At 40.6% G+C, this 20,859-nt stretch overlaps 1 protein-coding gene across 2 annotated transcripts in view; it reads left to right on the top strand.

The window, feature by feature from the left end:
• Positions 1–507: 507 nt before the first annotated feature.
• PHF21B (PHD finger protein 21B) overlaps positions 508–20,859 on the top strand; it is a 145,274-nt gene continuing 124,922 nt past the window's right edge. The window contains exons 1-3 of one of the 2 annotated variants that reach the window (XM_059847852.1): positions 508–561; positions 1,046–1,078; positions 1,370–1,435. In XM_059847852.1, coding sequence (XP_059703835.1) covers positions 508–561; positions 1,046–1,078; positions 1,370–1,435 — 153 coding nt within the window. The remainder of the gene's footprint in view (positions 562–1,045; positions 1,079–1,369; positions 1,436–20,859) is intronic. The other variant, XM_059847853.1, reaches the window with a different exon arrangement.

Here is a 20,859-nt window from a genome sequence, read left to right as displayed (position 1 = left end):
CGAGCGGGGGGGGCACGCAGGCGGGGGCGCGCGGGGAGGGGCCCCCCCAGATCGGCGGAAAGTGAGTAATGAGTCCGTGTCCCCAGCAAAGAGGCGAAGAACTTGCCGTGCACGCCGAGTACTTGTGTCTGCCGGCTGTCCTGCCGCTTTTGCTCCAGTATTGTTGTTCTTGGTGCCGCCACTCCTTTTCTTTTTAATTTTTTATTTTACTTTATTTTTCTCGGCTTTCCTTTTTTTTTTTTTTTTTCTTTTTAGTCACTTTAAAAAAATATTTTCTTCCATTTTCCCGCGGAGGGAGGGGTGGCTGGCTGGCGGGTCTGTTGCAAAAAGCAAGAGAGACAAAAACAAAAACAAAAAAAGCCAAAAAAAAGAAAAAGAAAGAAAGAAAAAAGAAAGGCAGGGAAAAAAAAAGGCCAAACAAAACCAAACCAAAAACCAAACCAAACAAAAACAAAAAACTTCACTCGGATCTGAAAGTGGCAGGAAAGTGCCTGGCAAGTTGCAGGGATGGAGCTACACAGCTTGCAGGAGGCGTTAAAAGTGGAAATCCAATGTCAGCAGGTAAAAGAATGAAATGCTGAGGCAGCCGGCCGTGCTGTGCCTCGCTCGGGCTCGCAGCACCGGTGTTGCATGTTCGGTGCGAGCCTCGGTGCCGCAGCGGCCCGGGGAGGGGGCGCGGGGGGCGCGGCGGGGACCCCCGGCTCCCCGCCGCAATGGCGAGCACTTCCCCAAAGTACTTTTGCGGCTTGTTTGGCTGAGTTTTTTGTGTGTGTGTGTGTCGTGGAGATGCGGAGTCAACGCTGCAGTCGTGTGAGTGTGAGAGAGTGCGTGCGTGTGTGTGTGTGTGTGTGTTGGAGAGATTAGGACGAGACTTGAATATTTATGAGCTTTGCTTGAAACTGACTCGCAGTGTTTACTTGCCTCTTTGTTCCTTACCCCCCTCCCTCCCCCGTCCACACACATACATACATTTAAAAAAATCCATTAAACTTGAAACAGTTTCTAATTCCTCCTTTTTTGCGGGGCGATTTTTTTTTTTAAATAGAAACTAGTTGCACAGATGAAGCAAGATCCACAGGTAAATGCAGATCCTTTTTTTTTTTTTTTTTCTCTTCTTCAGTATTTTATCCCTGCCGTAATAAGCGCAGTTGTGCTGGGACAGCAGGATGAGAAACTTTATCAGTAAGAGATCTCATTTTGTAGTCTGCACTGAGCTTTCTTGCTAAGGAGGGTGTTTTGTGTGTGCATGCTTCTGTACGGCTTCGGTGGAATGGTTTTGCCTTTGAACAATTTCTAGCTCGCAAGTTTATTCTTCACGGGGTTAGTTTGCACTTTGCCTTTAATATGCGTCTTGTTGCCGTTTTTGCAGAACGGGGATCTTAAGAAACAAATCCATGAAAGGCAATCAAGAATAGCAGCTCTTAATGAGAAACAAGTAAGGAACGGATCGATTCAGTTGTGCTTGGTTTTTCTTCTTGTTTTTATGATGCACTATCTAAACATCCGAAAAGTGTCTGCGTTAGCTGAAAAATACTGGCGGCAGGGGATATAACATCCATTTTCTTTTGCATAGAGTCAGAAAATGCATGTTTTGATAATGAGGTCGGGTTCTCTGATGTCTTGCTGGGGGAAAGAATTATTTCAGTACTAGTAGTAAAAAGATAAGCAGTAGTTAAAACGTAAGAAAAAAAAAGAGGCGTCCATTTTGAGTTGGTCGACATGTTTTAGGAATATGGAAAATTCTCCTGTCTTGGGCTACTTTGTGCACTTCTGTGTAATGTGCAGAGCAAGAGTTGGGAAGGAGGAGGCTGGAGCCCCGTTTGGAGCCATTTCTGGTTTTAATTACAAAACTGATTTTTATTGATCACTTTATTTCTTTTCTTCGTTTTTTTTTTTTTTTTTTTTTATTTCCCCTCCCCACTTGCCTTTCTCTTCCCTTGGTCTGATCTGACGTGTTGCCTTTTGATTCGAGTTCACTTAGGCACTTTCACTTTTTTCTACCCCTTCCAAAAATACGAATAAAACCAGATTAACCTGCTTCAGCAGCCCGGGAGAGGGGGAGGGAAAAAAACCCCACCAAAAACGGGGGAGAGAAACAAAACAAACCAGAAACCTTCCTGCCTACCTCCTCCCCTTCCCGCTCCCCCCGCCCTTCCCAAAGTTTCTCGTGGCTGTTTTTGTGCCGGTGACCCCTGGGCCGAGAGGGCCCGGAAGGAAAGTTCATCGCCGGGGGGCGGCGGGGGCTCAGCGGGGCTCAGCACCGCGGACAGCGCCGCTCGCCCGCCCGGCTCCCCGGCCTCTCTCCCGGCACTTCCAGCGCGGGAAAGGCACTTGGGAAACCAGCGGGAGATCTGCCGGCCCGAGCTCCCCCCTCTCCATCCCGGCGCTGAAGTTTCCGGGCGGCCCCCGGGCTGCTCGGCTCCCCGCTCCGCGCCGGCCTGAGAGCGGCCTCTGCCTTCAGCACCGCGGCCGGGGACAGCGCCCGCGGCCCGAAGCCGCCCCTTGCCTTCCTCCCTTCCCTCCCTCCCTCCCTCCCTCCGACCCTCCCGGCGAGGGGACGGGGAAAGGCGACACGTGTGCTGCTCCCCCGCTTTTCCCCGTCCCTCTTTTTTGTTTGTTTTGGGTTTGTTTTTATTTGTTTGGCTTTCTTTTCTTTCTTTTTTTTCTTTTTTTTTTTTTTTTTTGGAGTGTGTGTTTTGTTTTGTTTTGTCGGAGTTGTGCTTAAAGTTGCGAAGTGCCTGTGTGCAGCGTGCCTGCGGGCCATGGATGCACGCCACCCTTTTTCTCCCAGTTTATTGTAATGAGAATTGGTCAGCACTCTCAGTTTGGTAGTGGAAGCTTCCATTTTGTGAGGAAGGGGTGTTGGTTCCTCCTAACATGGAGAAAAGTCTGCGGAGTTTGCCGGTGGGGGATGGGGCCCCATTCATGCTGAACATTACCATTTTGATTGCTTTGATGCCATTTTTGGAGGGGGGAGGGGAGAGAATACCCTACTCAGCAGAGCACAAAGATGTTTAATCACTGTATAGAATCAAATCAGATAGTTTCTTTTTAAAAGCAAATCTGACACTACATGATATGTAAGGGCTGTTAGTCCTTGTTTTGCAGTGTGAAACAGCAAATTGTTGACTCTAATACTACTATATTGGGTAGAACCTTGTTGTGGTTTTTTTTAATAAGGTAAAAGCTTTCCTGCAACAATGCATCTTTATGTGTTGTTTCTTAAATATCAGAATAGTTTTACTGTTCTAAGTGGATATTTGAAACATAGATTTGATCATTTCCCCCTATATTGCAGCAACTGTTTCAAGGCTTTTTAAATTTTTATGATCGTGGTAAATGAGAAGCTATTTATTATATGTCATGTTGGAATTTAGATAAGGCAGAGAGACACATTTGAAAATTCAGTTTGAACATTCTGATTCCGCTTGGGGAAAATGGTTTTTGCTAAGCTTGCACAGCATATTTATGTATAATCCAAACAAACTAGTAAAAAATTCTTGCATATTTATGACTTGCCATTCTCATAATCCTGTAAATAAATCTATAGACCATGAAGTAATTAAACATAAAATACATAAATTCTTTAAAGAGCAAATTTGGCCTAGCAGGAAATGTCCTATTTTTAGGCAAAAGTCTAGATTTCTTTTACTGTTTTCAACATCCTGTGCAACAAGAGTTCACATTTAAGAGCCTGGCTGGTTGTGTGGTGTCCTCGTGCCCCAGGCTGCCACCTCCAGAGGTCTGCAGTGAAATCTTTCTCAGGTCACAAGTGAAATGAATTTGGAGGTCTTAGCTTGTGACCAGGTCACAAACCCATAGAGTAACTTTACAGACTTGCTATAATTAGTAGTTGCTCCTTATGTAGTGGCTTGTAAATGAGCTCTATGTCCTTGAGGGTATAGAGAAGGAGCAGTGAGGACCCCTGAGACCACAGATGGGATAAGGGTGGAGCTGTTTGGTGGTTTCATGCCCTCACTTTCATGGAAACACCAGTATAAATTTAAATAAGCAGTTCAAGTAGGGAGGTTATTTTTACATATGTATTTACACTCCTTCCTCCTTTATCCCCCCCAAAGATTTGTTTAGGCACAACTAATTCATAATTCAATAATGTATACCTTTGATTTTTGTGTACACCGAATACAAAAGACCCTAAAATTGCCTTTCAATTTAACTGCACATGTTAATGATGAAACAGTAAAAGAAACAAAAAAAACCCCCCATCTACACCTGTTAGGAACATAGCAGGAGTGAATGTTATCTCTCAGTGCCCCCATTCATCACTTTTCATGTAGATGGCTACAGTAGCATTTGTGGCAATGTGTACTTTGCTTGAAAGTTACAAATGAAGAAAAGAAAGAACTGAATGACAAACTCAGCTTTTGAGGGAAATTTACGAAGTGGACTTTTATGCATAGCTGGATTTAAAGTTGCATCTTAATCAAGGATCCCTGGTTAGTCATTGATGTTTCCTTTGTGTTGGTGGGTTAGAGAAATATAGAATTGAGCATAGTTTTAATATTTTTCAGTGTCTTCAAATAAGTGCTCTAGATCCATCATTTTCATTACTGGAAGGCAATAGCTTCAATCAGTTCTTAATTTGGCATCCAACTCAGAAAGGCAGCTTAGACTTTGTCACAAGTACATCCCTCAGATGATGTAGTTTTGATTAATTGTCATCACATTTGAGAATGGGTTGCCTCGTCTTTAGCCAGATATGATGTGTGAAGACTCCATTAGTTAGTCCAGTGGTTTTACACCTTCAGTCTACAGCACATGCAGAGCAGCAGTAACATTTTTGTCTAAATTGTCAAGCAACAAGCATTTATATGTAAATAAAAGAGCCATCATAAGAGCCAGCTTTGGCCTTAATAGCACACCAGAGGTGCTCTGCTGGATGTGTTTCTTGCTCTTTATGTCCTTAAAGAGTTGTTAAGGGTCTTTTAATTCTAGAAAGTTGTCTCTTATTAATTAATAGATCAGGATAAAAAAAAATAAACAAATCTTTAACCTCCATTGGAAGTTCCTTTTTTCTTGCTCCTCCTTACTGACATAAGTGTTAGTTGGCAAGCCAGGTCTTTAACAATGAACATGTGTGGGCCACTATATTTTTAACCATGATGAACTCTGAATTCAGACACCCTGTCCTGGAGCACAGTAATAAAAATATGCCTTCCTGAAAGACATTATGCCATAATTCTCTACCACTATCTATGCAGAAAAGCAGCATCAGTTTCACACAGACTTTCCCAGCCTGTGTTATTGCTGGTTTGGGTTTTTTGGGTAGTATACCTGAAATGAAATCACTGACTGAACTTTGCCTGTGGTGATCACCAGCAAAACCTGTTTGTGGAAAATGTTCTGCTTCTTAAAATTGAAGTACAGTTCTTGTGCAAGTTGTTGGAGATGGTTTAGCTCCAGATGTCTCATTGTGCTGATATTTGTGTGTCTCTGTTTTGGGGAAGAGGAGGAAGTGGATTTTGGGTTTGTTGAAGTTCATACTGGGCTGTACCCGCAAATGGCAGCATTGTTTACACGAGGTAAAGAGTAAATTATTGATATTGCCAGAGCTCAGTATTTCATAGGGCAGGGTTCTTTCAAAATGATTAAGGTAACATAAGGGTTATAAGCTTCAGTAAAAACTCAGGTAAAATCTGAAAGGCATTTCCAGATTGAGTAGAACCTTGTGTCAAACTCTGACCCAAGGTAGGCACAGCCCTCCCTAGTGCTGTGGCAAGAATTGCACCCATGTCTGCCTCTGGATGTCAGCAGGCAGGGTGATGGGCTCCCAGGTGGAGTATTAAATGTTCTTATCACTGCACTGAGTCTGTAAACACAGAGACAACTGGTATTAAATATGACTTTGCCATTCTTCTGTATAATGAGGTCCTGCTGACTTTGCTGGGAATCCTAAACAATTGCAGAATAAAATGAACTTACTGGATCAGAGTAAAGATTCTGGATGGTAATTCAGAGAGCTCCAGTTCCCACAAAGCTCCAGTTCTTTTTTTTTTTATTTGCAAAATCAGGTGGCAAAATGTATTGCTTGTTTTGCTATCTATAGAAAGAGGGAAGAAACTAGGGAAGGATTTACCTTCAACTTCTTGGAGGAGAAACTTAGGAATATAGTTTGCATAATGACAATCCTAGCATTCTGTTTGTGCTTTCAGTAACAGCATACTGAGATTCCCATGTCATATTGGAGAAAAAGGGTAATGAAGGACATTTTCGTGGAGGAATGGAAATATGGCTTTCAGCCTGCCATTAGGTTGCCCTTAAAAAGTTTCATGGAATTCACACATCTGTAACAAAAATTTCTACTAGAAGGGTTAGAACCCCATTTTGTTTGGTAGCTGCTGGATTGGCATGGAAATTGCTATTTCATTCCAGCATTTTTCTTTGACTGTACACTTTTCTCTACTTGTACAGTGTATCACTTGGCAGGGCTAACTGTTGAAAAGAGAATGTTACATTCATTCTAACCATTTTAAAGAGTTCACTTTGATATTTTACCCACTTAAAACACCTGCTGTCAGAACAGTACAATTGATTTCAATTAACTTTGAATTTCTTCAATAAGATGACTCCTATAATAACTCCAGTAATCCCATGATGCCTCATTAGAGGAGCTGGCTATGATGATTATCCCTGTGATTTAGCAATTTTTTCCCTACAATGCCTCTGTCTATTTCGAAAAAGGAATTATGCCAACAATACCTTCTTATTTCATTTCTGGTTTTACACTAAAGACACTTGCTACCTGTTACACACTAAAATATCTAATTTCTACTTGCAGCAAACAGGTATTTGTTCAGATGTGCACAATGCTTTAGGTGGGAGACTCTTTCAAAGTAACTTTAGTTCTATGTAGGAACTCTGCATCTTGGAGTTAGAATTTGTTTTAATTTTTGAGCAGACACTTGGGTAGCTGTTAAGTGGTGCTTCTGCAGGAGTCCTTGTCAGGAGCTCTGCTTTGAGGGAACCAAATCTCCTCTGGTTCATGCTGTGTGTGTGGCTCATCCAGAGCAGGGTGTCATGGCAGGTGTTTGAACCAGTTCATCTTGTCTCAGGATCTGGTGCACAGACTCCTTGTATCTGTGGAAGAAAAGGGGAATGTCTTCTTTCCATGGCATGATGCTCGAGAAGAGTTTTGAATGGTGGTTTTAAATAATATTTCCAATGGGATACTGCACCAGTCTAAACACTTCTTCAATGTTCAAGTAGAGAAAATCCCTTTTTATCTCATTGCAGATTTGATTTTCAAGTTGAAAGCATGAAGGCATATAAAGACATGTTCATACATGTCTTTATATGTTCATACAAAGTTACTTTTAACTTTTCCTTCTATGCCTTTCTCTTTGTGATCAAGGATATTATATGCAGTATTTTTGTACTTGATTATAAAATGATGCCTCCCCCTCCCCTCCACCCCCAAAACAAAATCTGAAGCACCACCAACATTTTTAAGCAATAGAGTTAAAAGATAGAAATTTGCAAATCAATAAGACAAGGCCATGGTAAATGGTCTGTGTGTGGCCATACTGTCAAGGAGGGCAACTGGTACATGCAGTGGAGTTGGAGTAAGGGAAGTATGAAAATAGGCTGCAAGTTTAAGATAAGAACAAAGAAGAGCCAAAAAGAACCAGAATTGGACTGATTGAAATGCAAATCTGTCATTCTGCCATTAAAGTAGACAGTTATTTCAGTGTAATAGACTCATTTTTGGTCTATCCAATCCTCATCACACACTCCTTTTATATATCTGTATATACATGTATTTTGTATAATTTTTCATTTTATTTTTTTTAAACTTAAGGTGGTACTACTTTTTTATTTGGAATTGTTCTTGAGTTAAAATGTACTTCATGAAAAATGTTTTCTCCCCCACCACTCTCTTTTTTGAATCAGCTGCTTATTGTTATGCAGTAGCAATTTCCAGAGTGTCATATGAAATTGCTGATGTGGCTTAGTTCCTGCTCCAACCTGCAACTGCCAATAGTAAGCCTCTATTGAAATCTAATATGTACCACAGGGCTTTTTGCACATGTACAGGCAGACCCTTCTGCTTAATAGACAGAGGACTAGGAAATAGGAGCATGTATCTTCCTTTTTTAACCCATGGAGAACTTAAATATATGTCCAAGTTTAAACTGTAAAACAATCCTTTGACTAAATTAAAGTAAACCAGAGTATCAACCATAAGTGCAGCTGCAGTAAAATCAAAACAATAAGTACTTGAGAGCTCTGTAGATATGATGGGTGGTGTTAATTTAGGCTTTTGAGAGGCAATCTTATTTTCAGAGCTGTAATTCTGTTTTAAGAGCTCTGGCCAGAGCAGTGTGTTCACCTGAAGGTTGGTCTGATTGCTTGTGTTTAATGGAGAGAAGCAGATAATTGGCCTTGAAACAGAAGTTAAGTCTATATTGCATATAAGTTATTTTTGTTTCCACGTTAATTTAGCTTGATCCTGTTGGTACTTTGTGATGTAGCTTAGGTATTATCTGGGGAGAAGGAGTGGAATTGCCTTTCTGTGCAACTCAGCTATTGATGACAAATCTTATAAGGTTACAGAAAGTGAAATTGTATATTACATTTCAAATAATTGAGTCAAGTGAGAATCATTGATACTTTTGACATGCAGCAGTGATTAACCTACATTTTCTATAATGATCTGTGTTTCTAAAGTGCTTCAAATAGCTAAGATTGCCTAAAGATTTATTGGTGAGTCAAAGCTTTTCTAAGAATGACGAAGAGAGAAGCTTCCATTCTCAGAAATGTACAGAGTGTCTCTGTGTATAAATTTGCTTCTGTGTCTGTGGGTGTGTGGGTGTGTGTGGTTGGGTGTGAGCATAAGGTCTTTCTCTTTGATATCATTCAGGCAGAAAGCCAATATGCGCATGTAAATGAGCCTGAAAATGTAATTAAAAATATATACGTACTGGGGGCTGCAGTACAGAATTTAGTGTGAGCTGCAGGTTATAAAGTGACAAGTAACATCTCCTATATAATCACTGATACTAACTCTCATCTGGGATTTATGCATCTTGTGTGTTATTAAGTGCCAAACAGATAAATGCTGAAATTATTTCTTTAGTGTCATTTCACCACGATGACTGAAAGCAAAGTACATCTTGCCCATTCTCTTCCCTTCAACCAAAACAAAAGCCTAAGTACACCTATCATCCAAGGACTAAAAGTATTTTACATAAGGTCAGATAAAGACCTATTTGATAGCATATCTTTCCTGGCAATAAAATATTACAAAACAGACTTACTTGTGAGTATATTGGATCAAGGAAATTCTGTAAATCATTAACACACATCTAGGAATTTTTATACAGATGGAAAAAGAGAAAGATTGCCAGGGGAAAGATATAAACAATTTTGTCCTTTATTTCAGTGTAGATAACAAAGGCTCGCATATAAAAGCCTATATGAGAGGCATCTCAGAAACTCTAAACTTTAGGCAAGAAGCCAGTTTTCTTTGCTTGGAAGTATTTTCTGAAAGTTAGGTCAGAGTGCTGGGTGCAGAAGCTAATGTTTCTGCTCTCCTGCTTAGGGAGAAACTACTTGGAAAAGCATTTATTTTGCATTTTAAAATACAGGTGGAGTCCAGATGCATTTCTATCAACAGCTCTGCAGCCCATAAATATGTACAGCCTAAACCAGTGCCTTATTTACATTATTTTATTAACATTCTTTGCTGAGTGGGCTTGAATGGAACACAATCTCTCATATAGAGGATCTAATTATAAACACAAGGGACAGAACCAAATAAGCAGTCTTTAAAGGGAAAAGAGTCTGGCAGCTTTGTTTAAAGTGTCCTTTAATGAACTTCTTTAGCAGCTTGTATCTTAGCAACACGTTTTATTACATACCAGTGCGGGAGAAGCAGTTTGCAGATGGAGTTGCACACAGTAATTTATTTCCCCCCTTTCCCCCCTTTTTTTTTCTCCTCTGTGGTGACTCAACTGGAATCTGCAGAGTAGCTTTTCTAACACTGATAGCTCACTGGAAATCCCTGATTGGTTCATTTGTATCTGTTCTGTTTTGTTAGTTGATGAAAAAGGCATTTATTATGGTAAATGCATACTGATTTTGCGTGCTCTTAGAAATTCAGATATGACTGTTTTGAATAGGCATGGATTTAAGTGGAAAACAAGCCCAGCTTTTTCCAGTGCACTTTTTTCCACGGATGTGTTGCATTCAGCACTTGTCCTTGGTTGCACACACCGATGAGTTTCCAGATTTGGAGGTTATTTACTCCCTATGTTGGGTGGAATTGTTTTAATTTCTCATCTTTCACCCCTCCAAAACGAATTGGAATATAGGAGTGACAGAAGTATTTGCAATCTTTTTTTCATCTTCTTAGACAAAAACTGGCACTTAAACAGCAAATATATTTTTTAAAAGCTGCTGTCTCAAAAACCAATTGAAATTCTGCACTACTGTCCCTCCTTCAAATGACCTACAGGACTGATCTGTGTTGAAAGAAATACTTTTTGTTCTCTCCTCTGCTAATTGCAGACCAAGTTCTCCTCATATGTTTTGAGTGAAAAAGTGGGTAGCTTTTTTCAATGGGGTCTTTGGAGGAATGTGGTATTATTGAAGATGAGTATGAGCAATACAATCCAGACTTCATTATTTTTTTCCTATAAATTAAAGGGGAAAAATGCCTTTAATGAGCAAACTAAATACTATTCAGCTCAATTTACATTTTCTGGTGGCTAGGCAGGTGTAAGTCCAGAAATATATTGGAGTTCACTGGAGTTACCCAAAGTTTGCACTGGTGTGATAAAAATCCGAATATTACCAGAGGGAGCAAAGCAGGTGAGGAGGGGAGAGGGCAGATGAAGGCAGTGCAGAGTGTTAGGAGAACCCACAGAAGAGGGAGATTGTTGGCTTAAAGATACTGCTCTTGGGAATGGCTTCATTAAACTTCAGTTAAGAGCTAATATATTAGGGGTTGATATTAAAAAGACAAAACCTATCCATTTCATAAAGTCCATTGATATTTGCAAGTAGACAGGAGAAAGCTTTGAAAGAGATGGAATTATTTCTCTGCTTAACATTAGTGAAATATAAATTCATTTCCATTAACTGGCAAACTGTGATATTTCTTGAGTCCTTAGCTCAAAAAACCCAGTTTCCTTTCACTCCAAAATTGGATGGATGGATGGATGGATGGATGGATGGATGGATGGATGGATGGATGGATGGATGGATGGATGGATGGATCTCCCCAGTTTTCTGGTTTCGGTATGTCAGGTGTCAGCTGCCTCTTGTCCCTTTTGGATCTGAGATATCTCAGCCTTAGTAGCAGCATAAAGAAGTCCTTTGAACTTTAAAAGCAGTAAGAGAGGTAAAGGATGCAGTCCCACTCCCCTTTAAACCATGGTGATACAGGTTTTAAAACAGAAGGATGTCCTCAGCCAAAAGTGATTTAGTTCCCATTGATTAACTTACTTTTTCTTTCACAATTCAGTTAATTAGCTCCCTTTGGATTGAGAAAACTCTAATCTGGGGAATGCACTAGAATTTTGCACAATCACCAGGATTAATGATGATAGTCCAAATTGTCAAACAAGCTAAATCATGAAATTTGCAATATTGCTGGACAAAGGCTTGTATCTTTTTTTGTAGCTGTAGATCCCTAACAAAAGGGACCTGCCATGTCCTGTCATGAGAAATAGTACTTATGCCAGGCACAGCATTAGAAGACCATGTCTTAGGTTAATATTTTAATGTGATAGAGCTGGGAATAATTAAGTGAGGTATAAAAACAAGAGTCTTAAGATATGAAGAAATTCCCTTCAGAAATGTTGCAGTAAGAGAGAACAAAATGAAGAACTTAATTATTTTCTGAAACATTTAGGAAGGAATAGGAACCTGTGTGTCAGATTGGCTAAAATAAATGAGCAAGATCCAGTGTTTCATTTTTCCTTCAATAAATAAAACCCCTGTTTTTTCTCCAGAAGCACAAACATTTCCAGAAACTTCTTTAACCCTCTGAGTCCTAGCCCTGTATCTCATTACAGAAGTACTGTTAGTAAAGGAAGCTTAAAGGAACTTCCATCCCCAGATGAAGCAAAGACTCATTTATAAACAATGAGAGCAGGAACAATAGAATGCTGAGTGCCTTCTGCATGAATAATATAACTGAGGATTGTGAGAAGCCTAAGATTTCTGTATGCCAAACTCAGTTCAGGAGTGCAGCATTCTGCTGATGTTTTTGTCATTGGGGAGTTGTCCCTTCTCCCTGCCATGTGTATGTGCCAACATACACACAGAGAGGATTAGTACTGGTGATTAAAGAGGGGACTCAGCAGCTCCTAGCAGTGGTGTGGACACTCAGGTGTAAATCCATAAAACTAGTGGAAATTGGGTTGAGATCTAGGCCAGCACTGAGCCTGGGGTAGGTGGAGCAGATGTAAAAGACCTGTTTATTCTTAAGAATAGAGTCTGAGCCTCTGTCTGTATCCTTGGCTGGGAGGCTGTTTGCATTTGTGTATCTTTAAGTCAGAGAGTTTATGAGGCCTTCAGTATAAATTCCTATTTCTGACATCTTTAGATAGATCATATTTATTTATGAGACTATATCTGGATTTAAGCTCTGAATTTCAGGCCTTTTGGTTGAAAAACTTTGGCCATAGTTGATTGTTTTATCTTTTTTTCCTCTTGCACTTTCTTAATAAAGTAATTCTCCTAAATATGCTGAAGTTTTTGAGTCTGGGTCTGTCTTTATCCTGTGTGTATTTAGGGTTTGGCTTAATGAGATTCTCCTCCAGGACTCAGACCATAAGGTAATGCAAACAGTGAAGGCAGTAGTAGCTGACAGTTTTCCATACACAGTGGAAAAATAAACTTCCCCCAAAACTAATCTTTGAGTGACTTTGCCTACTGTTACAAATACAGAGCAAGTAAGATGGCATTTTCCTGGCTTGGGCTGCCTGAGGTGGTCCATTTCACCCACTGTTATGACCTTGCTACCCTATTTTATAGAAAAATAGCATATAGTTATGAACAAGATGTTCTTTCCAACCTAAGCTGTGTTTCTACGGTTTTCTCAAAGTTGAGCTGTTGGGTTATTTTGCAGTTCAGTTCTTGGTTGCTGTTTGCAATTGCCTCCTATTAAACTGAGTGCATTCAAATGATAATGGGAGATTTTGTAAGATGATCCAATGTCCTGAAAGCTGGACTAATGTATTTTCTAAAGATCTTCCTACTGTGTGGCCCCTAGTAGTTCTACTGTGTTAGCTAGGCAAAGTGGCATGCATCAGCTCTGTCTGTAATTACAATTTCTGATAGTCTTCTATTCTGCTTCACTGTTTGGAAGAAAAAAAGAAAAAGGAAAATGTCTGAGATCTTCGTGTTAAGATTTTGTAGTTTCCTTGGGTTCAGTTGAGCTGTGCCTGTTTATGCTTTTCAAAAATCTGGACCAGGTGGACTTAAGTTCCCTTGCCATCCCAAAACTACAAAATTGGCCAACCACTGATACATTTGTCTGGATCTCCCAGGTTCTTGCTTTTTCATTAAGCTGGCTTCAGTTTAGGTTAGCATCAGCCACTAGTTTGCTGATAGACTTTCTCTAAAGGCTGTGTCTAAACCTCTAGATTTTTGTGTCAAAAAGTAGCTTTAAAAATATTATTCCAGAACCAAGTCTGAATAATAATGCTGAAAATTGCTACATATTTACTTAATGATTCACTGTTCCTTGAAAAAGATCTTTTGATCTTATGTCTTCATCAGCTGGCCTGTTCCAACCTATCATATAAATACATGAAGTTTTCAAAATGCACTGTTCTCAGCAGACTTGGCATGTACAGAATCTGGCATTTATTAAAATGCAGTTTCTTGACATGACTGAATTCAGCACTCCTGTAGTCTGTTGAGTTATTATTCACTGAAGGAATTTTGCCTTCTCTGGTTAGGGATCCTCCCAAGTAATTACACTATTTTCAACTTAAAAAAATCTTGAAATTGGAATTAGTGGATGCTGGAATTCTGTGGGAATTTGATTTGTTGTGCTGAATGTGCAGTGAATCAGCCTTAAACAAAAATAATTTGGTTGCTTTACATGCTGTCCAATGTTGTTCTGAGGGAACTGACTGTTGTCTAAGAGCATCCCAAATGTTTTTAGTGGAAATGGCTTAGAAGACAAAGTAGACCCAGGGATTTATGTTTCCAAGGCCAGATTCTGCCAAACTCGAGGCTGTTGGCACAAACACCCTTCATATTTTAAAGAGAGAAATCCCCTCCTCCTGATAGAAGGGGTGTACAGTGTGTAGAGAGATCAAAACACACAAAGAGCTTGAGAAAATGAATTTGAGGTGATATCTAGAGCAAAGGGATTAAAATTGAACTTGCAGGTTCTTTGTGAACACAGCAGGGAGGTCCCAGTATTCTGATGAGAAACAGAGAGGTGTAGGTCAAAGTTTGAGATGGGAAGATGATTTTCTTTCCCAATTCCTGGCAAAGCAGAGGCTGTGAAGCTTCTGTGGTGGAACTGCTGGCAGGCACACTGTGGCTTTATGGATAACCACAACTGGAAGAGGTGTGAGCAGTTTCCTTTTCCCACATTTCCTTGTTTCCCAGGAGAAATGGAAGAGAACATTTTAAGATTAATTAGCTAATGATGATAGGCAGGAATTCTCTTCTGCAAATTTGATTCTAGAAGGGATATTAAGATGAGGACTCCTGGGCACATTTTTCATTCTTTGTTTATTTGCTTGAAGTTGATACAGTCTTTCATAGAACAAGCTCTTGCTGAATGTGTACCCAGGAAACATGCAGGAAGCTGAGTTTTAATGTGATTCAAATCAGTAATGTCAAAATGTCAATCAGTAATATCAAATCAGTAGTTGTCAAAATGCTGTGCATTTTTATATCTCAAGGCTAATATACTACATCTATTTTTAATTACCAGCAGTAACTGGAGGTGTGATTGATTTTCCTCTACTGGAGTGTCATTTCTGCATTTCTGTATTCAGTTGTCCATGTTAAAATGTCTGAATAACCCTCTGTTTAGAGTGACAGTGTCCCACCTCAGAGTAATAATTTCAAGCTCAATAATTTCAATATTGAAATAACTTTTAATTCCCAGAATGGATATGTCACTTTGCTTCCCTCACTTGTGTTCCAGGAGGTGTAACATAAAGCTGATCTAGCAAAATACATGAGGGAACCTCTCTTCCTGTTTGTTTAGGTAGGTACACCCACCTTAGCTGGGGAAGGAGGAAAATGCAAAGTGCTGAGAGATGGTGGCATCTAATGCTGTCACTTCCTTAGGACTGAGATGCTCAGTTTCTAATGTGGGTGTTTTTAATGTGAGTGTTGTAATGCTTTCTGAGTAGGACAAGTAGTTGTACAGTGAAACTGAGCTCCTGCCAGTCACTGGTAGTTGTACAGGCTCCCCTCTGGCTTCTGTCTTTGCTGTGTGGCCTTGGCTCTTTTGTTCTGAAGGAGTTTTAGACTGAGACACAAAGAGATGCTTTCTTTGGTATTTTGGGGTTCATAGGAAGGTGGTGGTGATGCCGCTGTGCAGTGGAGCACTGGAGAGCAGAGCTGTGGGTGCTGAGGACACTGTACCCATCCCAAGGGCTCATCCCTAGGCTGATCCCAAGGGCTGGAATGGCTGTTCCTGTGTGCTCCAGAATGTGCTCTGCTGTTAGTTTAACCCCAACAGAATCCACTTGGTCCACTCCTGAATCACTTTGCACTGTGAAGCAAAGTACAAAATCTACTTTAATCAGATCACAGGGTGATCTGCTTCAGAAATGAGCTCTTGACCTGGAAGCAGTGTTTAATGTGGATTTACCCAATATGGGTTCCTTGCTGGTGGGTTCCTCTGACACTTAAAACAGCACTACTCATTTCTGGCCCTTCTGTCTCTATAATGATATGCCAGGCATATGATATCTCAGGCATAATGATATCTCCTGAGCAGAGGAGAGGGAGGAAGGCAGTTTCCCTGCTTGTGGGCATGGGTATATCAAGTGCATTCCTCTCTATTCTGCATAATGGGGATGAAGAACCAACCCCTATTATCTTTTCCCATGTTATTCTGAGAGCTGGAAATGTTTTATATCCCTAAGATCTGGGCCATTTCAGGTCTTATGGAATTCTGGAATCCTACTTAAAACTTTTATTTTCTTATCTTGGATGTAAAACTAATATTCCATTATGGCTGGGAACAGGGTCCCTCAAGGCTGGAGTCTCTTCCACAGCATTATAGTATTTTGGGTTGCAGTCTGCACTTTATTTGTCTGTGTTAATAGAACTTCATGCCCATTGATTTTGATGTCTTGCTTGAACAGAACATTAGAGGGGCACTTTGGAACTACTTATATTTCTTAAAAAAATGCCACCACTTCCCTTTTTCAGTAGGAATTATTGCCTCTCCTTTCAGATTCATAATGTTTGTAGTGTTGTCCATTACACAAGACCCAAAAAAACTCAGTGAGGTTCATAAACACAGTTGAAACTTACTTAGTTTACTCTGAATGTTTTGTTCACTGTAGAAAAGTCAGCAAATATAATTGAAAAAGAGCAGAGTAGTGCCATTTTTTAATCTTAAATAATATTGGCTGTTACAAAACAAGGAAGCAAGTGAGTGGTCTTCCAACATTCTCTTTAAAAAGCCAGTAGCATTCTTTCATCCAGAACTTTACACTGCTGACCTTCAGTGCTATGAGGAGCTGTGTAGCAGCTGGACAGGGGGTCAAAATGCCAATGGTGCTTCCTCTCACCAGGCTGAGTTGGGTTGCACAGGTTGGGTTGTGACCTAATGATTCAGGGTTTGGGCTGTGGGCAGCAGGGGAAGGGGATCTGCCCCTCTGCCCTGCTCAGGTGAGACCCCACCTGCAGAACTGCCCCAGCCCTGGGGCCCAGCACAGGAAGGGCACGGAGCTGCTGGAGCAAGTCCAGAGGAGGTGCCAGGATGATCAGAGGGCTGGAGCAACTCTGCTGTGAGGAAAGGCTGAGAGAATTGGGATTGCTCAGCCTGGAGAACAGAGGCTGTGGGGTTACCCAATTGTGGCCTTCCAGCTGAAGGGAACCTGCAAGAAAGATTGAGAGACACTACAAGGGCCTGGTGTAACAGGACAAGGAAAAATGGCCTAATGCTGAGAGAGAGTAGGTTTAGATTAGATGTTAGGAAGAAAATCTTCCCTTTGAGGGTGCTGAGGCCCTGGCACAGGTTGCCCAGAGAAGCTGTGGTTGCCCCATCTCTGGAAGTGCTATGGGCCAGGTTGGACAGGGCTTGGAGCAACCTAGGATAGTGGAAGGTGTCCCTGCCCATGGGAGAGGGTGGTCCCTTCCAACCCAAACCCATTCTGTGATTCTGTGATAAGATACTGGTTTTTACCCAGCAATTCCTCCTATACCAAATGCAGGTATAGCTGTCTTTCACAATTCTTGCCTGACACACAGTCCTGATTTCCTGCTGTCAGCATGTTTTTCAATGGCATGACACACTTTCTTCACAGTAAAGAGTCTGCATAGAAACAAATCACAGAATTAATGTAGAACTGTGAATGCTGAGGGATTAGTGTGTAGTGGGGTTCTTGTGGAGTAACAAACATTTCTTTAAAACTTGTGAGGTACAAGGTGTGTAAAGATACATTCTACAGTGGTCCTCTTACTGCAACCACAGTGGAAATGAAAGCTGGACATTGTGTTAGTCTCAAAATGACAAGAAGAATGAGGTTCTGGAACAACTTTCCAATAGAGAAAGTGGAAGCAAACAACCAGTCTTTTATTATCCAGGTGAATCTGTGACATGCAAAGATGTTGAGAAGCCTTGGCAGGAGAAAAAAAACAGCAGCTACTTGTTTGTGGGCCATAATGTTTGGAAATATTTATGCAGGATACAGAAAAAAAAAGGTAAGGTACTGAATGAGTAGCTCAACATGTTATCCAATCTGTATTTTATGTTATGTGGGGAGTTGGTTCCAGCTGTCATAAACTTCTTGATGGCCAGATGCTTTTGTTACATTAAGAAACTGATTTCAAAATTATTTTCTGTTCTAGTTCTTATGGTATCAGTCATAGGAGTGTTTCTATAATAAGTTGAATATAGAGACTTTCAAGGCACGGATTGCTCAGTTTGTAGGAGAGTATTGTTATTTCACAGTAAATCATACTATTTCTGGCACTTCATTTTTCATTGGGATTGTAGTTTGTGAAAGAGCCATGAAGAGCCATGAAACATTTTCTCAGAGTACAGTGCTCCACTCAGATACAGGATCATAAGGAGGGGACTCCCTGTATGGACATAGAGGTGACAGTTTAAGTTTCAACACTGGTATTTCTTTTCTAGCTGCCAGGAAGCACCAGAAGATGGCATGGTTTGTACAGATGCGTGCTGGAAAGTGAATGAGTGAGCTTGTGAAGCTGCTATTAAAAATCTTGGGCAGGGTGTTTAACACTGTAGTAAAGAAAAGCAGCAACATGCAGAATTTTAATTCTTATTTCTTCTTTCTGCCAGTAAGGGACAGCAGTAAAGTCCAACTTAGCTATTTATGAATCTGTCTGTCTGTCTGTCTGTCTATCTTTCTGTCCTTCTCTGAGTTTGGATGGTGCAGAAAATGGGAGGGGAAAAGTAAAAAGAAAGCAATTGTGATGTAATCTTGGCATAACATACACTGAAAGGTCAGCCTGACAAAAATGGGTCTTGATGGTAATTGAAAAAGAAGGCACCTTCCCTCAATAATTTTGATGAAAAATTTTGTCTCCTCTGTGTCTGTCAGTTCAAGCCTGAGATCCCAGACTTATCCCTCTAACTTTGCTGTTCTCCTCTCTCAGTTCCCAGAAAAAATGTGATGAGCACAGGGTATCAAGTGCAGTGACAGAGTCTGCTAGCTTTGGGGATTCAGGATTTAAAGATACTTCATCTTAACATTCCTAATTCTGGAAGATGTAGGAGTGTATTTTAAAAGCTGTGTTTGTGGGATTCTGCAGGACCAGCAGGCTCTGCCTAGCCTCCCTTTGGTTACTGGATCCAAAGTTTTCTCTCATGCAGGTGAAACTGGTGAAGGTTTTTATCAGTTTAATGAAAGGATGCCTCAGTGGACTAGTTTGAGATTGTGGACTAACTGTTAATATTTCCCCAGCCTTCTGAAAATGTAAAGAACTACGACAATGTTAAAAATTATTTGTTAAAAAATAATTAGTACAGGGGAAGAACAAGCTGAAACTATGTCCCCTGCCATAATTGTTTCAGCATATGACATACTATTGCTGATAATCATAAAATCATAGAATCGCAGAATGACTTAGGTTGGAAAACAGCTCCAAGGTTATCGTGGAAATTTATGACTTGTCAACACCACCATGGCACCAAGTGCCACGTTCAGTCATTTCTTGTTCACTGACATTGCTTAGTAAAATTCACAGACTGTGTGGTTTATAGCACACAGTTGCTTTGAATTTTTTTTTTTCTTTTCAGTGACTATCCAGGCCCTGGTAATTCCTTTTTAAGGACATGTTGAGTTTAGCTCTGTGACTTGGTCTTTTATGAATTTTTGAGATAAAGAGCTTGAATATATAAACTGGTTCTGATGTATGGCAGGAATAACTCTGCAGAAATTGGCAGAGTGCTGTACTGTGGAACTGCTTTTAGTTAGTTAGCTCTTGTTCCTTCCCACACAGTTTCTTTGTACCTGCTCATCTGTGAACTCTCAACCACAGCATTGGTTCCCCCTCAAAGCCAGAATAACTCCAGTTGTTTCTCACACCTTGGGGTAATCTCATTCTTATTTGAATGCATGAGTGTCCACCAGATAAAGTTTGGGTTTTGTTTTTTATTTGGCTCTGATTTACATAGTTGAAAGGGCTCCTTAATAAACTTTTTGAATCTCAACTCTACATACTTAGGTGGTGTTGATATAGAATCTATGTAAAAAAATATTAATTTTCTGGAAGTTATGTGATTTGCTCAAGTGTAATATTGTTGTTGTGGCTTATTTCATAGACTTTATTTGGTCGTGGTGAGCTGGAAGCAAGAACAAGGTGTCCAAACAAAGTCCTGTGAACTTTTGTCTGTACCTCAGTAGTTCTGGCACTGGTGCTTGGGTGTGTGGCACTGACCACACACCCAAGTGCCTCTCTGAGCTTCAGTTCCTTCCTAAGCATATTCTGGTAGCACAAGAAATTTTCTGTGTCCTAGCTGGAACCAGCAGCTAAGTACAATTGCAGTGTGGAGCTGTACACTCAGCTAATGGGACACTTTGGAAAGACTTTAAGTACATCTCCAAATGGATGCTTAGTCTGGCCCTACAGAGTGCAGGATAGATCTGTCCAGTGCCCCAGGTTTGCTCTTGTCCATGTGGAGCATCAGGAGGATGAGAATGTGCTGCTCATCCTCCTGTGGACTGCAGAGCTGGGATGTGGAGCACCTCTCAGGAAGTGCCTACAGAAGCCCTGTGGACCTGGGCTGCAGCTTAGCATCAGTTTCTGCTCTGTTCAGTGCCAGTGCCTCTTGAGCACACTCAGGCTTCCTCAGAGATTTCACATCCCAAAACAACTTCTTAAAATTAGTTTAGGGGAGAACAGATCAGGCTGGGATTTCTGGGCATACTGAAATCTTCTTAAGAAGGTCAGATTTTTTTTTTTATTTATTACTATATTGAGCTAATTTTGATCATCTTGTCTCAGTTTTAAATCTCAGTGATTAGTGCTTGCTTCAGTAGCCTCCAGATGCTGCTTTTTGTATGTGGAAAACCTAGCAGTTATGAATGTTTACTGCTAATGAGTTGCCTGTTGTGAAAGTACATTGATTTCTAGATCAACACCACAATTTTAAATGGCCTTTGTAAACTGTTACAAGTAGCTGTTTGCAAAGTTCAAAGTCTAAAA

The sequence above is a fragment of the Haemorhous mexicanus genome, chromosome 5 (genome assembly GCF_027477595.1).
Source record: "Haemorhous mexicanus isolate bHaeMex1 chromosome 5, bHaeMex1.pri, whole genome shotgun sequence".
Lineage (NCBI taxonomy): Eukaryota > Metazoa > Chordata > Aves > Passeriformes > Fringillidae > Haemorhous > Haemorhous mexicanus.
Note: the sequence above shows the minus strand (reverse complement) of the source record. Positions and strands in the feature narration are given on the sequence as shown.